General features: G+C 40.7%; 1 protein-coding gene across 4 annotated transcripts in view; it reads left to right on the forward strand.

The window, feature by feature from the left end:
- LOC130362045 (uncharacterized) overlaps window positions 1–17,356 on the forward strand; it is a 207,908-nt gene that overhangs the window by 102,452 nt on the left and 88,100 nt on the right. For all 4 annotated transcript variants that reach the window (XM_056565942.1, XM_056565941.1, XM_056565944.1 and 1 more), the window contains exons 39-46: window positions 4,169–4,368; window positions 4,787–4,997; window positions 8,153–8,266; window positions 8,443–8,577; window positions 9,212–9,436; window positions 12,417–12,525; window positions 15,549–15,676; window positions 16,493–16,561. In XM_056565942.1, the coding sequence (XP_056421917.1) occupies window positions 4,169–4,368; window positions 4,787–4,997; window positions 8,153–8,266; window positions 8,443–8,577; window positions 9,212–9,436; window positions 12,417–12,525; window positions 15,549–15,676; window positions 16,493–16,561 (1,191 nt within the window). The remainder of the gene's footprint in view (window positions 1–4,168; window positions 4,369–4,786; window positions 4,998–8,152; window positions 8,267–8,442; window positions 8,578–9,211; window positions 9,437–12,416; window positions 12,526–15,548; window positions 15,677–16,492; window positions 16,562–17,356) is intronic.

Consider the following 17,356-nt stretch of genomic DNA (forward strand, 5'->3'; position numbering starts at 1 on the left):
TAGGGGATAAGATGTCAGATCGCGGGGGTCCCGCCGATGGGGACCCCCGGGATCTCCGCTGCAGCACTCTGCTTTCATTACTGCGAAGAGCAAACTCGCTCTGTGCGTAATGACCGGCGATACAGGGGCTGGAGCATCGTGACGTCACGGCTCCGTCCCCTTGTGATGTCACGGCCGCCCCCTCAATGCAACTCTATGGGAGGGGCATGATGGCCACCACGCCCACTCCCATAGACTTGTATTGTGGGGGCGGGCCGTGATGTCACAAGGGGCAGAGTCATGATGTAACGATGCTCCGGTCAGTGTATTGCCCGTCATATCGCACAGAGCGAGGTTGCTCTGTGCAGTATTGATAGGGGGTGCTGCAGCGGAGATCCCAGGGGTCCCCAATGGCGGGACCCCCGCAATCTGACATCTTATCCCCTATATTTGGATAGGGGATAAGATGCTAGGGACGGAGTACCCCTTTAAATTTACTTTACAGGCTTAGTAGTGGAAGCTGTCTTATAGATGGAAACCATTACTAAACCGGGACTTAGCGCTAGCCACAAAAACAGCTAGCACTAACCCCCAATTAGTACCCGGTACCCACTGCCACAGAGGTGCCTCGAAGAGCCAGTACCAACAGGCCAGGAGGGTAAAAAAAATGGCGCTCCTGGGCCTAGGCAGTAACAGGATGGCGTTATTTAGGCTGGGGAGGGCAAGTAACAATGGTCCTCAACCACCCTGGTAACATTAGGCTGTTACTGCTTGGTTGGTATCTGGCTGAGAATGAAAATACGAATAACCCCCGAATGTTTTTTGCATAAATAATTTAACAATAAAAAAAAAAATTGTTGGGTTCCCCCTATTTTCATTCTCAGCCAGATACCAACTAAACAGCAATAGCCTGACATTACCAGGGTGGGCAAGGACCATTGTTACTGGCCTTCCCCAACCTAAATAACACCAGCCTGTTACTGGCAAGGCCCAGGAACGCCATTTTTACCGATCCTGGCCTGTTGGTACCGGCTCTTCCTGGCACCCCTGTGGCGGTGGGTACTGGGGTAATAATCGGGGGTTAGCGTTAGCTGTTTTTGTGGCTAGTGCTAAGCCTTGGCTTAGTAATGGATTCAGTCTATAAGACAGATTCCACTACTAAGCCTGTAAAGTAAATTTAAACAAACAAAAAAACCACAACACTTTTTAAAAACTTTTATTCCAAAAAACACTCACCCACAAGCCTTCATTAGCCATTTTATTAATACTAAATAAAAAAATTCTGGTCAATGACGTAGTCCACCGAATCCAAAGAAGTCCTCTGCATACACGGATCAAAAAAAGCTAAGAAAAAAACATGAAAAATAAGTTAGTACATTTATAGTGCCCTCCCTTAAAGAAAACGCCCATAAACCAGTGTTTCCTAACAGGGAGTTGTAGTTTAGCAACAGCTGGAGGCACCCCGTTCCTAAACTGCAACTCCCATCATTGTTACTGGCCTTCCCCAATCTAAATAACACCAGCCTGTTACTGCCAAGGCCCAGGAACGCCATTTTTGCCGATCCTGGCCTGTTGGTACCGGCTCTTCCTGGCACCCCTGTGGCGGTGGGTACTGGGGTAATAATCGGGGGTTAGCGTTAGCTGTTTTTGTGGCTAGTGCTAAGCCTTGGCTTAGTAATGGATTCTGTCTATAAGACAGATTCCACTACTAAGCCTGTAAAGTAAATTTAAACAAACAAAAAAACCACAACACTTTTTAAAAACTTTTATTCCAAAAAACACTCACCCACAAGCCTCCATTAGCCATTTTATTAATACTAAATAAAAAAATTCTGGTCAATGACGTAGTCCACCGAATCCGAAGAAGTCCTCTGCATACACGGATCAAAAAAAGCTAAGAAAAAAACATGAAAAATAGGTTAGTACATTTATAGTGCCCTCCCTTAAAGAAAACGCCCATAAACCAGTGTTTCCTAACAGGGAGTTGTAGTTTAGCAACAGCTGGAGGCACCCCATTCCTAAACTGCAACTCCCATCATGGAAGTTGTAGTTTAGCAACAGCTGGGGGCCCCCCTTTCTAAACTACAACTCCCATCATGGAAGTTGTAGTTTAGCAAGAGCTGGAGGCACCCCATTCCTAAACTACAACTCCCATCATGGAAGTTGTAGTTTAGCAACAGCTGGAGGCAGCCCATTTCTAAACTACATCTCCCATCATGGAAGTTGTAGTTTAGCAACAGCTGGAGGCAGCCTCCCGTCCGCTTGCTGTTGCAAGACTACAACTCTCAGCATGCCCTAACAGTGAGGACATGCTGCGAGTTGTAGTTGCAACGGCTGGAAGTTGCGGGTGGATGGCCGGGGAGCAAACCCTCCCCCCCTGCTTATTGCCAACCCTCCCCCCCCTGCTCATTGCCAACTCCCCCCCCCCCTGCCAATTGCCAACACCCCCATTGCAGCTGCTCTCCTTCCGTGTGTGTAACGTCCCCCTCACCGCCGCCTATCTTTGACTCTCCGCCGCCCCGCTCCAGATCCGCTGGCTAGCCATTACAGGACTACAAGGAATATGGAACTACACTGTAACTTCATATTTACCGGCCTGAGCTGTAATTGGTCGAGACCGACCAGCCAGTTACAGCTCAGACCGGGAAATATGAAGTTACAGTGTAGTTTCATATTGCTCGCAGCCGGCCAGCTAGGCTCCCCAGCCACCCACCACAACTACCAGCTGTTGCAACTACAACTCCCAGCATGTCCTCACTGACAGGGCACGCTGGGAGTTGTACTCATGTAACGGCTATCCGTCGGGTGGGAGATCTGGAGTGGGGGCTGCTGCAAGTGGCGGCAAGGCAAAGATAGGCGGCGGTGAGGGGGACATTACACACACGGGAGGAGAGTGGCCGAGGTGGGGATGTTAGCAATTAGCAGGGGGGGGGGGGGTGTTGGCAATAAGCAGGGGGAGGGGTTGGCAATAAGCAGGGGGGGTTCCGCTCCCCGGCCACATGCCCGCAACTACCAGCCATTGCAACTACAACTCCCAACATGTCCTCACTGTTAGGGCATGATGGGAGTTGTAGTCCTGTAATGGCTGGCCAGCAGGTGGGAGATGTGGAGCGGGGGCTGCTACGAGCGGCAGCGAGGTAAAGATAGGCGGTGGTGCGGGGGACGTGGTTTCATATTTCCCACAGGAGCTGTGGTCTCGGCTCCCGGCCGGAAATATGAAATACCGCTCTCCAAAACAAGTTTTGTAAGCCAGGTCCGGGCTGGCTTACATTTATGCTGCTTTGGAGGTGGTTGAGACTTTTGTGCGACTGTCGCACTTGATAAATCCCTGACCACTGCAAAGTGAAAACTGAAATTTGCTTTGGTAAGCTCTTTTGTAGATTTTTGCTTACATAGCCAAAAGTCGCACAAAAAATTGCTTGGGTGCAGATGCGACTTTTTGTGTGACTTTTTTACACAAAAAAAAGAGCTCTAAATCCTTCGATAAATCTCCCCCATTGTCATGTCGTACAGGGATAAGTGCAGCCCTAAGCTCTCTCACAGTTACTTTCCCTGCCTACTTGAGTATCTGCCCTAAACGATGAATCCTCAACTACACGGCAGTCCTTGTTCATAATAAGCGCTGGGGCATAACAAGGCCTAAAAATAATAAACAACGCAGTACAGACATCAGAGAAGCAGGTCAGGATACAAAGGCAAGAAAGTGGATAAACACACCAACAGATAGAGAGTGGTCAAACAATCCAGGTCCAAACAAGATAACAGCAATGGTACTAAATCGATCATAGAATAGTAATTGCCCCAATCCGAGAACAGTAATGTCACAGGCTGAGGTCAGAATACATAGGATCAAACAAGCAAGGAGAATATAATAGAACACAACTTGAGATACAAACTGACTGGGTATTTGTGTGCAGCTGAGAAGGTTTAGGACGCTGAGACCAGGTGTGATTGGCCATAAGTACAAGCCTGCTGATAGGCCTGTGCTTCTTCACAGCAACTCATGATGCGTTAGCCAAACACCTGAACATTAACCCTTAATTCAGGGCCACTCATGACAGACTCACCTGTCAATTTATTCATAAGTTCTAACAGGAATAACAGAGGAATGTCAAATGACTTTAGATTGGAAAGCTAAATGCATATACGTCAAATTAATTAAACATATGTTTAATACTCTTTTACACAGTGCTGCTGCACAGGAGATGTTCCCAAAGATGTTCTTCTGAGACACTTCTACCAGGAACTTGAGATTTGTTTTTGTGCTCTAAATTCTTACCTTGGCAGAATGAGACAGACCTTCCCTCGATTCTACTTCTTGTCAGATCTGGCCTTGATATCTGTGCTTAGCAGGCCCTATGATACCAAATATCTTCACCATCATTTGAGGTACTGTATTCTTCTTGCAAATAATAATGCTGAATGTGGATTAAAAAAATGACCACAGTTTTGTGTTAGCCACTGTGCTAAGACATTTGTTCTACACATGTGTATACATATAGTGTTAATGCAGGAAACATATAATTAAAGGAATGGTGCATTGGGAGACAATACCATACACTTTGCTTTTGTGTATCTTCAGGTAATAACAAGATTACACCGAGTAATTTTTATCTAGTAACATCATCATTAGGATCATGGGGATTTAATTGTTATCCTTTTAATTAAATTTAAGTCATGGCTGTCAATCTGTTGGCACTAAGGACATATGATGGCTTTAAAAAGGCCCCATCTGTCTCAAGCTTTACACACTGAACATTTCCAAATTTGATGCAGAAAGTAATCTTTGAAATTCCTCACTGTTCAGGTGCTTGTTTAGTGGTGTTTCCTCTATTAAAGTAGAGAGAATTGAAGAGGAGGAAAGTGTGATATCTGATGAAGAGGAAGTTGAAGCTGCAGAACCAGTTCTTGATTTTTTAAGTGTTCGATCTGGAAATGAAGGTTGGCTATCAACAGGTCAAAGAAGCACAACACATGTCACTGACACAGAAAGTATATTTCAGAGGTCATTAAAATCTGTAAGTTAAATCTCATTTTATCTAATATTATACTTTTTAATTGTAACATTTATAGACAAAAGTGTAAAAAATATGATTTTTCCAAAAAGACTAGATCAGCAGGGTTTTCAAGAGTCAAACTCTTTATAGGAAAGCAATCAAACCATTATATACATAGAACCAAGTTAAAAAATAAATGCACTGGCATGTTTCTCGATAGCCTGCAAAATATATGCGTTTGGATTAAAGGGGTACTCTGCCCCTAGACATCTTATCCCCTATCCAAAGGAGAGAGGAGAAGATGTCTGATCGCGGGGGTCCCACTGCTGGGGACCCCCACAATCTCCCTGCTGCACCCGGCATTTGTTTACAGCGTCACGCCCCCTCCCATAAACTTGCATTAAGGGGGCATCACGAGCCTCCGCCCTGCATCTCCAGTCATCCCACACGGAGCGAAGTTCACTTCGTGCACTGAATGTCTGGGGTGCCGAAGCCGAGATTGTGGGGGTCCTCAGCGGTGGGACCCCCGTGATCAGACATCTTATGCCCTATCCTTGGGAAATGGGATAAGATGTCTAGGGGCGGAGTACCCCTTTAATGATAAGCTTTATATATTCTACAGACTTTATTACAGTTCAAGTTGCATTGCCGTCACATCTTCATAAAAATGTTGCATACTTAAAGAGTGCCTGCCACCAAGTAAACATACTGCTCTTTGTTTTCCCTCTTGTCATCCGGAGTCCATATCACTGTTTATTTTTCAGTTTGGGCCATTATTTATCAAGTTATAGCCTTATAAAGTCTGCTCATTTACTCACTGCGTTAACTGCTGCAGGGGGGCGTTACCCGGCAAGCGTGACGTCACCTGAAGCCTGCATGGTAACGCTTCCACCCTTCTCTGTTCTATGCTGCGCTCGGTCTCATGAGTGCGCATAGAACAGGGAGCCAATCATGGCAGGCAGCCTGTGAGTCCTCTACTCTCTTTTATGCAGATTGTGAGGCATACAGAGAGAAGGGACATCGCACAGAGCACATGCGCATGTCCCTGCGCACAGAGCACCGTTCGCGCCGCGCACACAGCGCTCGCGCCTGCCTGCATGGTTGACAGGCAGGGAGCGATAGCTGAGCAGAGCCGCACTTCCGGAAAACGGACCAGTGCCCGTCCGGCACTGGTCCTAAGCCTATGCAGCGGCCTATGCAGCACCTGAAAAACACTATGCAAGAGAGATCCCTAGTGGCTATTTTTAGCAAGGTAAAAACTGATATAAATATTCTTTTTTGTTAATGAACATATATTGCAACAAGACTTCTTTTTACATAAGGAATACTACATAAAAACTTTTACTTGATGACAGGTACTCTTTAAGGGGAATTTGATAACAGCATCAACCGCACTAACCTGAATATACAGGGTAATAGTCCATGTGATGCTGATTCAACCACAGTTTACTTGATAAAATCTGTGCAGCTGTTCTGTTGTATTCCTTAAAAAAGCAATATAGGCATAACTACACTCCCTTCACAGATGTGCTGAGGAAGCATGGTGAATATTTATGAAGGGGGCGAAGTTGTTAGACGCGAAGGCGAAGTTATCGGCCAGAGTAGGTGGTAGAAGCATTGCTAGTACAGCATAAAAAATCCCTTCATTGCTCAGAAAGGCTAATATGCATATTTTCTTTTCTAAGGATTTCAATTAAAGGGAAAGTATAATCAGAAAATAACCTATTATTGAAACCAGGTTTTTTGTTAAATATATATATATATATATATATATATATATATATATATAAAACTAGTTTCTTTCAAAAACTGCTCCATGTCTGTCCACGTCTGTCTTCAGGTTGGGTGTGGTATTACAACTTGGCTGCACAGATTATATATATGTAAAAAAAAAAAAAAATTCTACTTTACTATCTATATTTCATAAATAAAAAATCTTGCAATTTTCATTCTGTCTACTAGGTCTAAAGCTAAGCTGAGACTGATTTCCTGTTCTGTACAGTTTATTTCCCAATAATGCCTTTTCTCTAAGCACAGGCAGGAGTACAGTAACAGGTGACACCAGTATATAAATAACACTGGGTACACCACCATTCACAGAAGAGAACAGCACCCCTCCCTGTAAAATAGCTTCTGAAAAGGTCACAGAGAATGCTTAAGGAATAGAAAAACAGAGCTAATTTATTTTTAAAAAACACTCCCCATCTGTCTCTAGGTTGGGTGTGGTTCTGCAGCTCAGTTCCATTGAAGTGAATGAAGCCAAGTTGTAATACCACACCCAACCTGAAGACAGACGTGGAGCAGTTTTTGAAAGAAATTAGTTCTGTTTTTCTATTCCTGACTAACCCCTTTAATAATGTCTGCAATTTATCTAAATGGGACAGGTCATGTCTATTGATGTCTATGTCCATCGGTCGTGCTGTAAAACATATCACTAAATGCTGTTAAAAGAAGCTCACACAAAATAGCAACTTCCCATAATAATGCCCAAAAATGATATTAAAAAAATTACAATCAGAAAATAGAAAAAGATTAGTAAAAAAAAACATGTTTCAGTATCTTTCTCTAATCAGGAAAAAAGTGTAGGTGACACATTCCCTTTATGGTACCCATACATTTACATTACAGTTGTCCGACTTCCCCATGTGATGTTGTTTATGTGTTGTCTATGGGGAAAGAGTGGTAAGTCACAGCCATACTGTTCTGGCGTCTGCTTATCCCTCCTAAAACTAAAGGTCAGTTGGCAAAAATCCAACACGCTCGACCATGAGGTCATCACAGACCTTTCAGAGTCTGAAGAACTGTAGTATAAGGTGTAGTACACAGAGCATTCTCTGCAGTGAACAGAGGTCATTTGTCTCCCTAAACAAGAGATGCATGGCCTCCTTGTACTGCCATACAGGTTCTGTTGGGTAGTGTATATAAGGAGATACTGTCCCCTAAAAATGAATGTGGACATACAATAGGTACACAACGGAGATGAAGGGGCACAACTTTTCTGCCTCTTAATTCCAGCGATCAGTGGGGGTCTCAGGAACTAGACCCCCACCGATACAAACTTTTACATGTCATTATGACGTTCAGAAGTTTGGTCATGAAAGTTTGGCAAAGATTCTAAAAATGTAATATCACAAATTTCAATAAATTGCCTAATATCTTTGTCCAATATATTACAGGCTGGCATATCCCAGGAAAGGAATCGAACCATATCATATAAGGAACCTAGTTTAAGAATAAATGCAGTGGCCGTCACAGGATATGCAGGAGAGTGTTTGCAGTTGGATGAAGAGGTGACTACTACCTGTCACCTATTATCTGTTAAAAGCCTCCTTTCACTAACTTGTTTTGAAACTAGTCTTTCGGCATTGCTTACCAATGAGAACATGTGACATGTGAAACCCTTTTCACTCCAATTATTCAGCTTGAAGTTCAATAATATATGATAATTTCTGTTTCCATTGTATAGGTCGCCATTACTTCTAGCTTAGGTGCCTGGCTCAGTAAGTTGCACAGCAGCCTACGTACTTCATTAAATAACAAAATCTATGACGTCATTGAAGACATTAATCAAGGAATGGCTATAGATGAGTGGACGCAAAAGGTATTGCAAACAAATGATTCATATTGTACATGATCTATTACCATTAAACACTGCAACTCCATAATACACATATAAATTCCACAAAATTGCAAAATGTTGTAACCTTTGTATCTTTTCTGTTAAAAAAAACCTCAACAAAATAGATCACAAATGAGTGTAAAGGGGGGTGGGGGGATGTTGCATTATTGAGGTTTACATTCTGAAATCTAGATTTGTGATATTGACATAAGTATTAAAGGGGTACTCCCCGGAAAAAAAAATGTTTTTTAATCAACTGGTGCCAGAATGTTAAACAGGTTTGTAAATTACTTTTATTAAAAAATCTTAACCCTTCCAGTACTTATCAGCTGTTTTATGCTTCACAGGAAGTTCTTTTCTTTTTGAATTTCCTTTCTATCTGACCACAGTTCTCTCTGCTGACACCTCTGTCCATTTTAGGAACTGTCCAGAGTAGGAGCAAATCCCCATAGCAAACCTATCCTGCTCCAGACAGTTCCTGAAATGGACAGATTAAAAAAAAAAAAGTTTGCCAGGGGAGTACCCCTTTAATTGGCGAGTGGTAAACCAACAACAATTTTCTATAAATCGGTCCTGTACATTTACAAACCATGATACACTACTTTTTTTCTTTTAGTACCCAACCCAAGCTGTAGTTCTCGGCCTGCTTTACCAATGGACTAGAGACTTTGAAAGTTCTATTTTTGAAATTAGACAGGATCGCAGAACTCAGTCTCGTATCCTCAAGAAGTATACAGCAATGGCAATCAAACTGTCTACTATCACTGCTAAAGGACATTGGAAAAATATGGAAGAAACACTCTCCCAGTCACAGAGGCTTAAACTAGAAAATTTAATTATGGTATGAATTTTGCCTGATCCTATAAAATATATGTCCACATGCATGTCACAAATTTGTTACACCGTCATACAAAAAAACGTAGAACATTGAAGGGGGATCTACGTCATGCCCCTAGTATCGATTGATACATCCAGCATAAATAATATGAAAGATAGGACTGCTAGTGTCCGGGATGTGCTCTATAAAACTTAACTTTTAATGTCAAAATTAAATGTAATAACAAGTGTCTATGTGTTATGACAAGATTATGAAAACAACTCGGTCTTATTAAAGACAACAACAAGGTGTACTCGGGGCTCTACAGGGCCCAGCCAGTCCCAAGCCACCTCTCACTAGAGGGTGCAGTTAATTGCACACCTATAGAGGAAAGTAATCAACACCCAACGTGTTTCTGCTCGCTTGCATATAGCGAACGTCCTCAGGGGGTATAAACAAAAGAATAAATCAATGACCGAGAGGATATGAATTATATAGTTAATCATCCATATCCATCAACTGTTAAGAGAAAGGAACATTTCCATATATGCACAGTAGAGAAGTCAATTAAGTACAAAGTGACATCAATAGCATAATATGTAAATAGATAAATACAGTGACCCAGGAACCTGAAAGAAATTTCTATCCCTAGTAAAACCTGCGAGGTGTAATATATGCAAGGTATTTGTTCCTGTGGGGAAGAAAATACTATCCCTAGGGTCTTTTATGCACACAGAGGTATGATGCAGTCGGCATGAACCAGGTCCGCGGTTAGCCGAACTGCAGACTGTATGCAGGCGCAGTCCCGCTGTCAGCGGGAGCCGGAATTGTCCGGCCGCTCTCTTTTGTTTCCAAAATTTACTTAGAGGAGCTTTATAATTAAGAATGGTTTTGCTTACTTTTCATTATGTGTCATGATAAATTTATAATTACATGTAAAGTTTTTCCATTTTTATAGAAGAATTAGCTTGTACTTCACAATATAAAAGCAAATTTCTAAAGCCAGGTTTACAAAAGTCTACACTAAAATAGGTAGATGCCTCATGTTAATGATTTGTTTTCTTATGCTGGGATTATACTGAGCAGTTGTCTATATGCAGTTGGGGATTACTGTCTCTTTCCAGACCCTTGCTCCTGTGTTCACACAATGGAATTTCCGTGCAGAATTCCACATTAAAATTCTACTCAGAGATTCTGCAGCAGCAGAGTCCCATTGATTTTAATGGGATTCTGAGCACCAAAAAAGGGGGGAGGAGATATGCTCATAGATGTATAGGGTCCTGTGGTAAATACTCTAAATATGAAACCAAAAGAAAAAGAAACCACTTGAGAACGGACCATGTATAAACTAAAATGAGTTTTATTGAGAATAATATCAAGACATATAATGATTACACACACAGCGTGGACAAACAAAAAGTGGGAACCAGGGAGCAGGGGGAGATAAAAAGAAAGTAACAATAGTATATATAGTGTCCAAGTGTGCTGAACAATTTAAAGTGCCAGCAACGTGCCATGAGTAAATAGGACCAATATCTTAAAAACGCACACAAAACGGATCACAGAGAAAACCAGATATAATAGTGGCATAAAACAGTGAGACTCCCTCCGCTCCCCAGTTACCCACCAGACCTCCAACGCGTTTCACCCAACGGGGCTTTATCCAGGATAAAGCCCCGTTGGGTGAAACACGTTGGAGGTCTGGTGGGTAACTGGGGAGCGGAGGGAGTCTCACTGTTTTATGCCACTATTATATCTGGTTTTCTCTGTGATCCGTTTTGTGTGCGTTTTTAAGATATTGGTCCAATTTACTCATGGCACGTTGCTGGCACTTTAAATTGTTCAGCACACTTGGACACTATATATACTATTGTTATTTTCTTTTTATCTCCCCCTGCTCCCTGGTTCCCACTTTTTGTTTGTCCACGCTGTGTGTGTAATCATTATATGTCTTGATATTATTCTCAATCAAACTCATTTTAGTTTACACATGGTCCATTCTCAAGTGGTTTCTTTTTCTTTTGGTTTCATTTAATGGGATTCTGTTGCGCTGTACATGGAATTTCTTCCATGTACAAAAATCCTGATTCCAAAGTCCGCACAAAGAATGGACATGTCTATGCTTTCTGCGGAGTCCGCACTGAAATGCATTGCCCCACTGTCGGAGCAATGTCTGCATGGAAATTTTCCATGCGGACATTGCCTGTGTGACCATAGCCTTAGTTTTTGAATAAATACAGCACAGCACAAGTTTATAAAACTCAAAAGGGCAATGTTCTGACATACAAAAATTGCAAGTTCTTATGCAAACTGAGTTTTCACATAAATGTGCAACTTTTCACCATATTTTACTGTTCTTGTCACTTTCTAAAATAGGTGTGGGGCTTAGGGGGCATTGGATGCATAGGCCCAATACATGTATTATAATTTGACCCAATTTTTTTTCTAAACATTTTACACTAAAATCGGCAGAGGAACCAACACTGAGAAATAATTAAAAAAAAAAACTACTAACTACTGATAATTAAAAAAAAAACTACTAACTACTAACTAATTTAAAAAAAAACTAGGATAGGGGATAAGATGTCTGATTGCGGGGGTCCCGCCACTGAGGCCCCCCCCCCCCCCGCGATCCCCATGCAGCACCTGGTATTCTGTCACTGGTGCTGCCTCAATCTTAGAAATGCTGGTTTTCTGAAAGAGAGACGCGACATCACACCACGCCCCTTGTGGGAGATCGAGGGGGGTCCCAGCGGCAGGACCCACACAATCAGACATCTTATCCCCTAACCTTTGGATATGGGATAAGATACCGAAGGACGGCATACCCCATTAAGTAAAACTGAGCTGCAATACGACACACAATCTGAGGTGGCGCTGTTTCTAGAAGAGAGCAGCTATGTTTTTCTAAACAACAAAAAATTATGTTTTGTACAGTATACAAAACTGTGTCTAAATAAATTTGGCATTTATGGAAATATCAATTGCATTGTTTTGTTTCTAGCAAATACTTTATCTTCGTGATGTCATGGAAAACATTTTATCCCGGAAAGTACGAGAGACTTCTGATTTTGATTGGAAAAGAACCATCAAGTTTTACCTGAAGGAAAAAGGTAATAAGTAAGCAAGAAAAAAGCTTAAAGGGTTCCTCTCATCAAAAAAACTTTTGATATATTATAGATTAATGTATGCAGAATAACTTTACAATTGCATGTTATTAAAAAATATGCTTCTTTCTATTTAATTTTCCACTTTGAAGAAATGACCACTAGGGGTCTCCCTACCAGTCCTGGCAGCAAGCATTTCAGACTCATGCTGGAGTCCTAAACACTACGAGCTGCCAGTCTGCTTTGTTCACAAAGGAGAACACTCAGAGCTACCAGCCTGCTTTGTTCACAGCCTGTTTGGCTGTGAACAAAGCAGGCTGGCAGCTCTGAGTGTTTAGGACTCCAGCATGAGTCAGAAATGCTTGCTGACAGGACTGATCGGGAAAAATACAATAGAAAGAAGCATATTTTTAATTAACATGCTATTGGAAAGTTATTCAACATTAATTAATCTAAAATATATCAAAAGTTTATTTGATGAGAGGTACCCTTTAAATAAATAAACATGAAATGTTCATTGTTTTCTAAGTATCTTAATCCAGCCAATAATGTATATTAATCCAGCCAATAATGTATCTTAATCCAGCCAGCAATGGATATTGGATATTAATTCTATCTGTCATATTATATTCAAGGGCATATTTATATCTTTATTTGTTTTTTTACATTTTAAATTATTGTTATGCTATCAAATGCACAACCATAACTGTTACAGATAATACTTTGAATACCATTTTATCACTAAAAGAGAACTACTGGAATAAATATATAAATCTTCCAGAAGTACACAAGCTTGAAGTAACAGGCCTGAAGCCTGCAGGGGTACTACTCCAATGTCCTTACAATAACACATCTTGTTCTTTTTTTCTGATGCCAATATGTAAAATAACACCATGCTAAATTTTTGTTGATTGTAAATATGAACATATATGTAAATTGTCAGAGTAGTTTTCTTGAATTAAGTGAAGTACAATGAATGTCATTTTCAAGAACCTCATTCTGTAAAAAAGAAATTGGTTTTTATAACAGAAGTAGGTATTGGATTAATGGTTACCCTTCCTTTCAGGTGTCCCTTTAATTTAAATGTAACTTTTGACATGTCGCACAAACATTTCAAAAATTAAGATCAGTCAGGGTTTTAGTGTTGAGATCCCCTCCAATCATTAGATACAGCCTAGTAAAGTGCTCCAAAGTAGTCTTCCCTCCCTGGCTTGGTACACAGTCTGACCCATTACAGGAGACAGGCTACATTATCCTCTATGGGTCACATCTCCTGCATTGAGCGACTAGAACTCACATGCTTCAACTAGCTCAGCATTGAGACCCTTACCAATCTCAACTTTTGACACATCAATGCAACATGTTAAAAGTTCATTCAAAAGACGCTTATTGCCTGACCCACATAAAGCTGATGATGTTGTCCTCATTAGCCCATTAATCTTTGTATTCTACGTTAGTACTGCCAGTTCCTTTACACAGAGCCATCAAATAGATTGGGTTATCTCACTGACAGCCTCCCCCCCCCCCCCCCCCCCTGTACTGTAGGAACTGAAATAACCTGTCTGAAATGCTGTGTCTCGAGTGCAGAAGCCTCAATTGTTTTTGCATTTGAGTGGGCACCTGGGAAACCTGTAATCAGACTGTTATGGGTGATCTGTATTTGGATACACAAAGGGAACACACAGGTCATATGATCCCTTCTAACCTCTACAAACACAGGCAACAATACAATCATATCACATAGTAGTCACATTAGTTACCACAAACATACGAATATTACCTGTGGACCTTCATTTACCTCCAACTGGTGTTCGATCTATATTGGACCTATTTGGTCTCCTGTACTTGGATGATCACAACCCTTACTGAGATGTCTTATACAGTTAAGGAAAGTAGATACATATAAAGCTAAAATGCAATCTCTGTGCTATTGCAGCATCATACGTTATACAGGATACACATATTCGGCATCACTAAGTACAGGAAAACTAGAGTATTCATTTTTAATGGTTTCCATTTGTAGTTGAACAAGCCACCATAGAACAAAGCATGAATTGAAAACAGCAATTTTTTTTAAGTTTCTTTAACCAATTTTTCATGTATAAAATCAAAATACATCAGCTAATATGGAACAATAAGGGTATGTTCACAGTTACTAAAATTTGTTAGAGAATTGATTTAAAAAAAATTCTTTGATTCTGATTTAATCAAAATGCTCTTCAATTCCACATTATTTCATATGGAAACTTCATAAAGAACAGACATGTCAGTTCTCAAAGTGGAAAATAATGAGGTATTCCAGTTATGTAAAATGTATCCCCTTTCTACAGGATAGGAGATGTGTCTGATTGGGGGGGCCCAGCAACTTGAACCCCCTGCGATCTCCAGAATGGAGCCCATCTCTCCCCACTGGGAGCTCTGGTTTCCAGCTTCTGAGACAAACTGGTCTTGACAGTGACTGCCCACTCAGTAAATCACCCGCCGTAGCAGAGTCCCACCTCAGTCGATGATTGGCTGAGTGGACTGTCATATCTTCTATATGTCTTGGAAGGTGGGGGCCCGTGTGCTCAGTGGTGAACGACGGCCTGTTCTGGAGATAACAGGGGTCTAAGTGGTGGAGGTCCAAGTGGTTAGTACCCCTGCAATTAGACACCTATTCTCTATCCTGTGGACCTGGTATACAGTTGGATTTTCAGGCGGAATCCACATGATAATCTATGTGGAATCTGACACAATTACTTGAGTGGGACATTCCACACATTTTCGGCCGTGTGAACCCGGCTAAAATCTTCATCAAGAATTAGCATGTCAATTGTTGAAGCAGAAATTAAATCCTTGTCAGATTTCCTTCAGAAATCAATGGGGCCTGGATTCCTAACACATTTTAGGTGGATTTTGGTGTGGAACCTGTGTGGAAATCTGTATGGAGTCTACCATCAATGTGAACATACCTTGGAAAGTCCTTTCTATCGTAAAAGTACATGTTTATATTTTATAGAATAAATGTATATATATATATTTTTTTACAGATGGATCGTCCAGACATGAGCTAAATATATTGGATTCTCAATATACTTATGGATGTGAATTTTACGGTGCAAAAATTCCTTTGATTATGAATCCTGTGACAGAGAAATGCTTTTTTAAAATATCTCAGGTAAATACGGTAATGATGCTTCAGAAATCTGTGCTATGTGTTTATTATACAGTTCATTGCTTTGCCAATAGGCTCTGATAAATATGATAAAATGGGTACTAGTCATAAGAGAATACATTTCACTTTATGTTACATTATTTATTTCTAAAATGAACTGCGCCATTATTAAGATATGCATTGATTCAGCTTTCATTTGCTATTTACTATTCACAATTATGCTACTAGAATATTTCAGTTTTCTCTGTGTTTTCTGTTATGTCATTTTAATTGGTATGTAAAATAAAGGGGTATTCCAGGCAAAACCTTTTTATATATATATATATATCAACTGGCTCCGGAAAGTTAAACAGATTTGTAAATTACTTCTATTAAAAAATCTTAATCCTTCCAATAGTTATTAGCTTCTGAAGTTTTCTGTCTAACTGCTCAATGATGATGTCACGTCCCGGGAGCTGTGCATGATGGGAAAATATCCCCATAGGAGCTGCACAGCTCCTGGGACGTGAGTAATCAGAGAGCAGTTAGACAGAAAAAAACAACTCAACTTCAGAAGCTAATAACTATTGGAAGGATTAAGATTTTTTAATAGAAGTAATTTACAAATCTGTTTAACTTTCCGGAGCCAGTTGATGTATAAAAAAAAGTTTTGGCCTGGAATACCCCTTTAATGCAATGGAAACATGTGGAAACACATGACCTAAAGCAATAGTACACTTTTACATTAATCGACAATATCATAGGATTATACGTTGTTGTTTTTTCATAAGTCTGAAGTCTTATATTGATAGCAGAATTCTGCTTACTTTATAATTATAGATATTGCAACAGAATAATGGTGTAATCCTTCAAGGAGACCATAGTGTTGGAAAAACTGAAACAATAAAGGTACGCAGACCCAGTGTTGATCCAAGGATTTGTATACACAGGTGAAGGGGCATTTTGGTGCCTCCTAACCTGCTACTCCCCTCCAACCCCAAAACAATCGCTCCTGGTAAGGTATTATATTAGTGCATCTCCACTCATCTCTACCTCTCTCCTCTTTATACCACTCATGTATGCCCCTCGCTCCTGTATACCGCTCATACAGTGCCATCTCTAGTCTGCCAACATCAGTGTATCCCTGAAATACAGCCACATTTACCCACAGTCAGGGGTTGAATTCAAATTTTTACTTCAGGGGGATGGATAGGGCCTACAAGGGGATAAGGGAAAATATTTGTAAGCAATGTTATATTGTTTTACCCTTTGATCTTCTTTTGTATTTGTGATGAAACGGAATTAAAAAAAAAGCTGTTGAATAGTAAAACTGTCTGGTTTTGCTTATAGCAACCAATCACAGCTCAACTTTCATTTTATTAGAGTTCATTAAGATATGAAAGCTGAGCTGTGATTGGTTGCTATTAAAATTATACATTGTACACTACTCATTTTACACTCTGTGCCCTCTCCATGAACTTTTATACACTGTGCCCATCTATTAACCTATTAACACTGTGCCCATTATTTACTTTTATACACTATGCCCCCTCTATTCACTTTCATATACACTGCCACCTCTATTATCTTTCATACACTGTGTCCCTTCTATTTATTTTTATACACGGAGCCCTCCTCTATTTACTTCTATAGACTGTGTCCCCATTTTTATACATTGTGCCACCCCCCCATAAATAGCAGTTC

The sequence above is a fragment of the Hyla sarda genome, chromosome 3 (assembly GCF_029499605.1).
Source record: "Hyla sarda isolate aHylSar1 chromosome 3, aHylSar1.hap1, whole genome shotgun sequence".
Lineage (NCBI taxonomy): Eukaryota > Metazoa > Chordata > Amphibia > Anura > Hylidae > Hyla > Hyla sarda.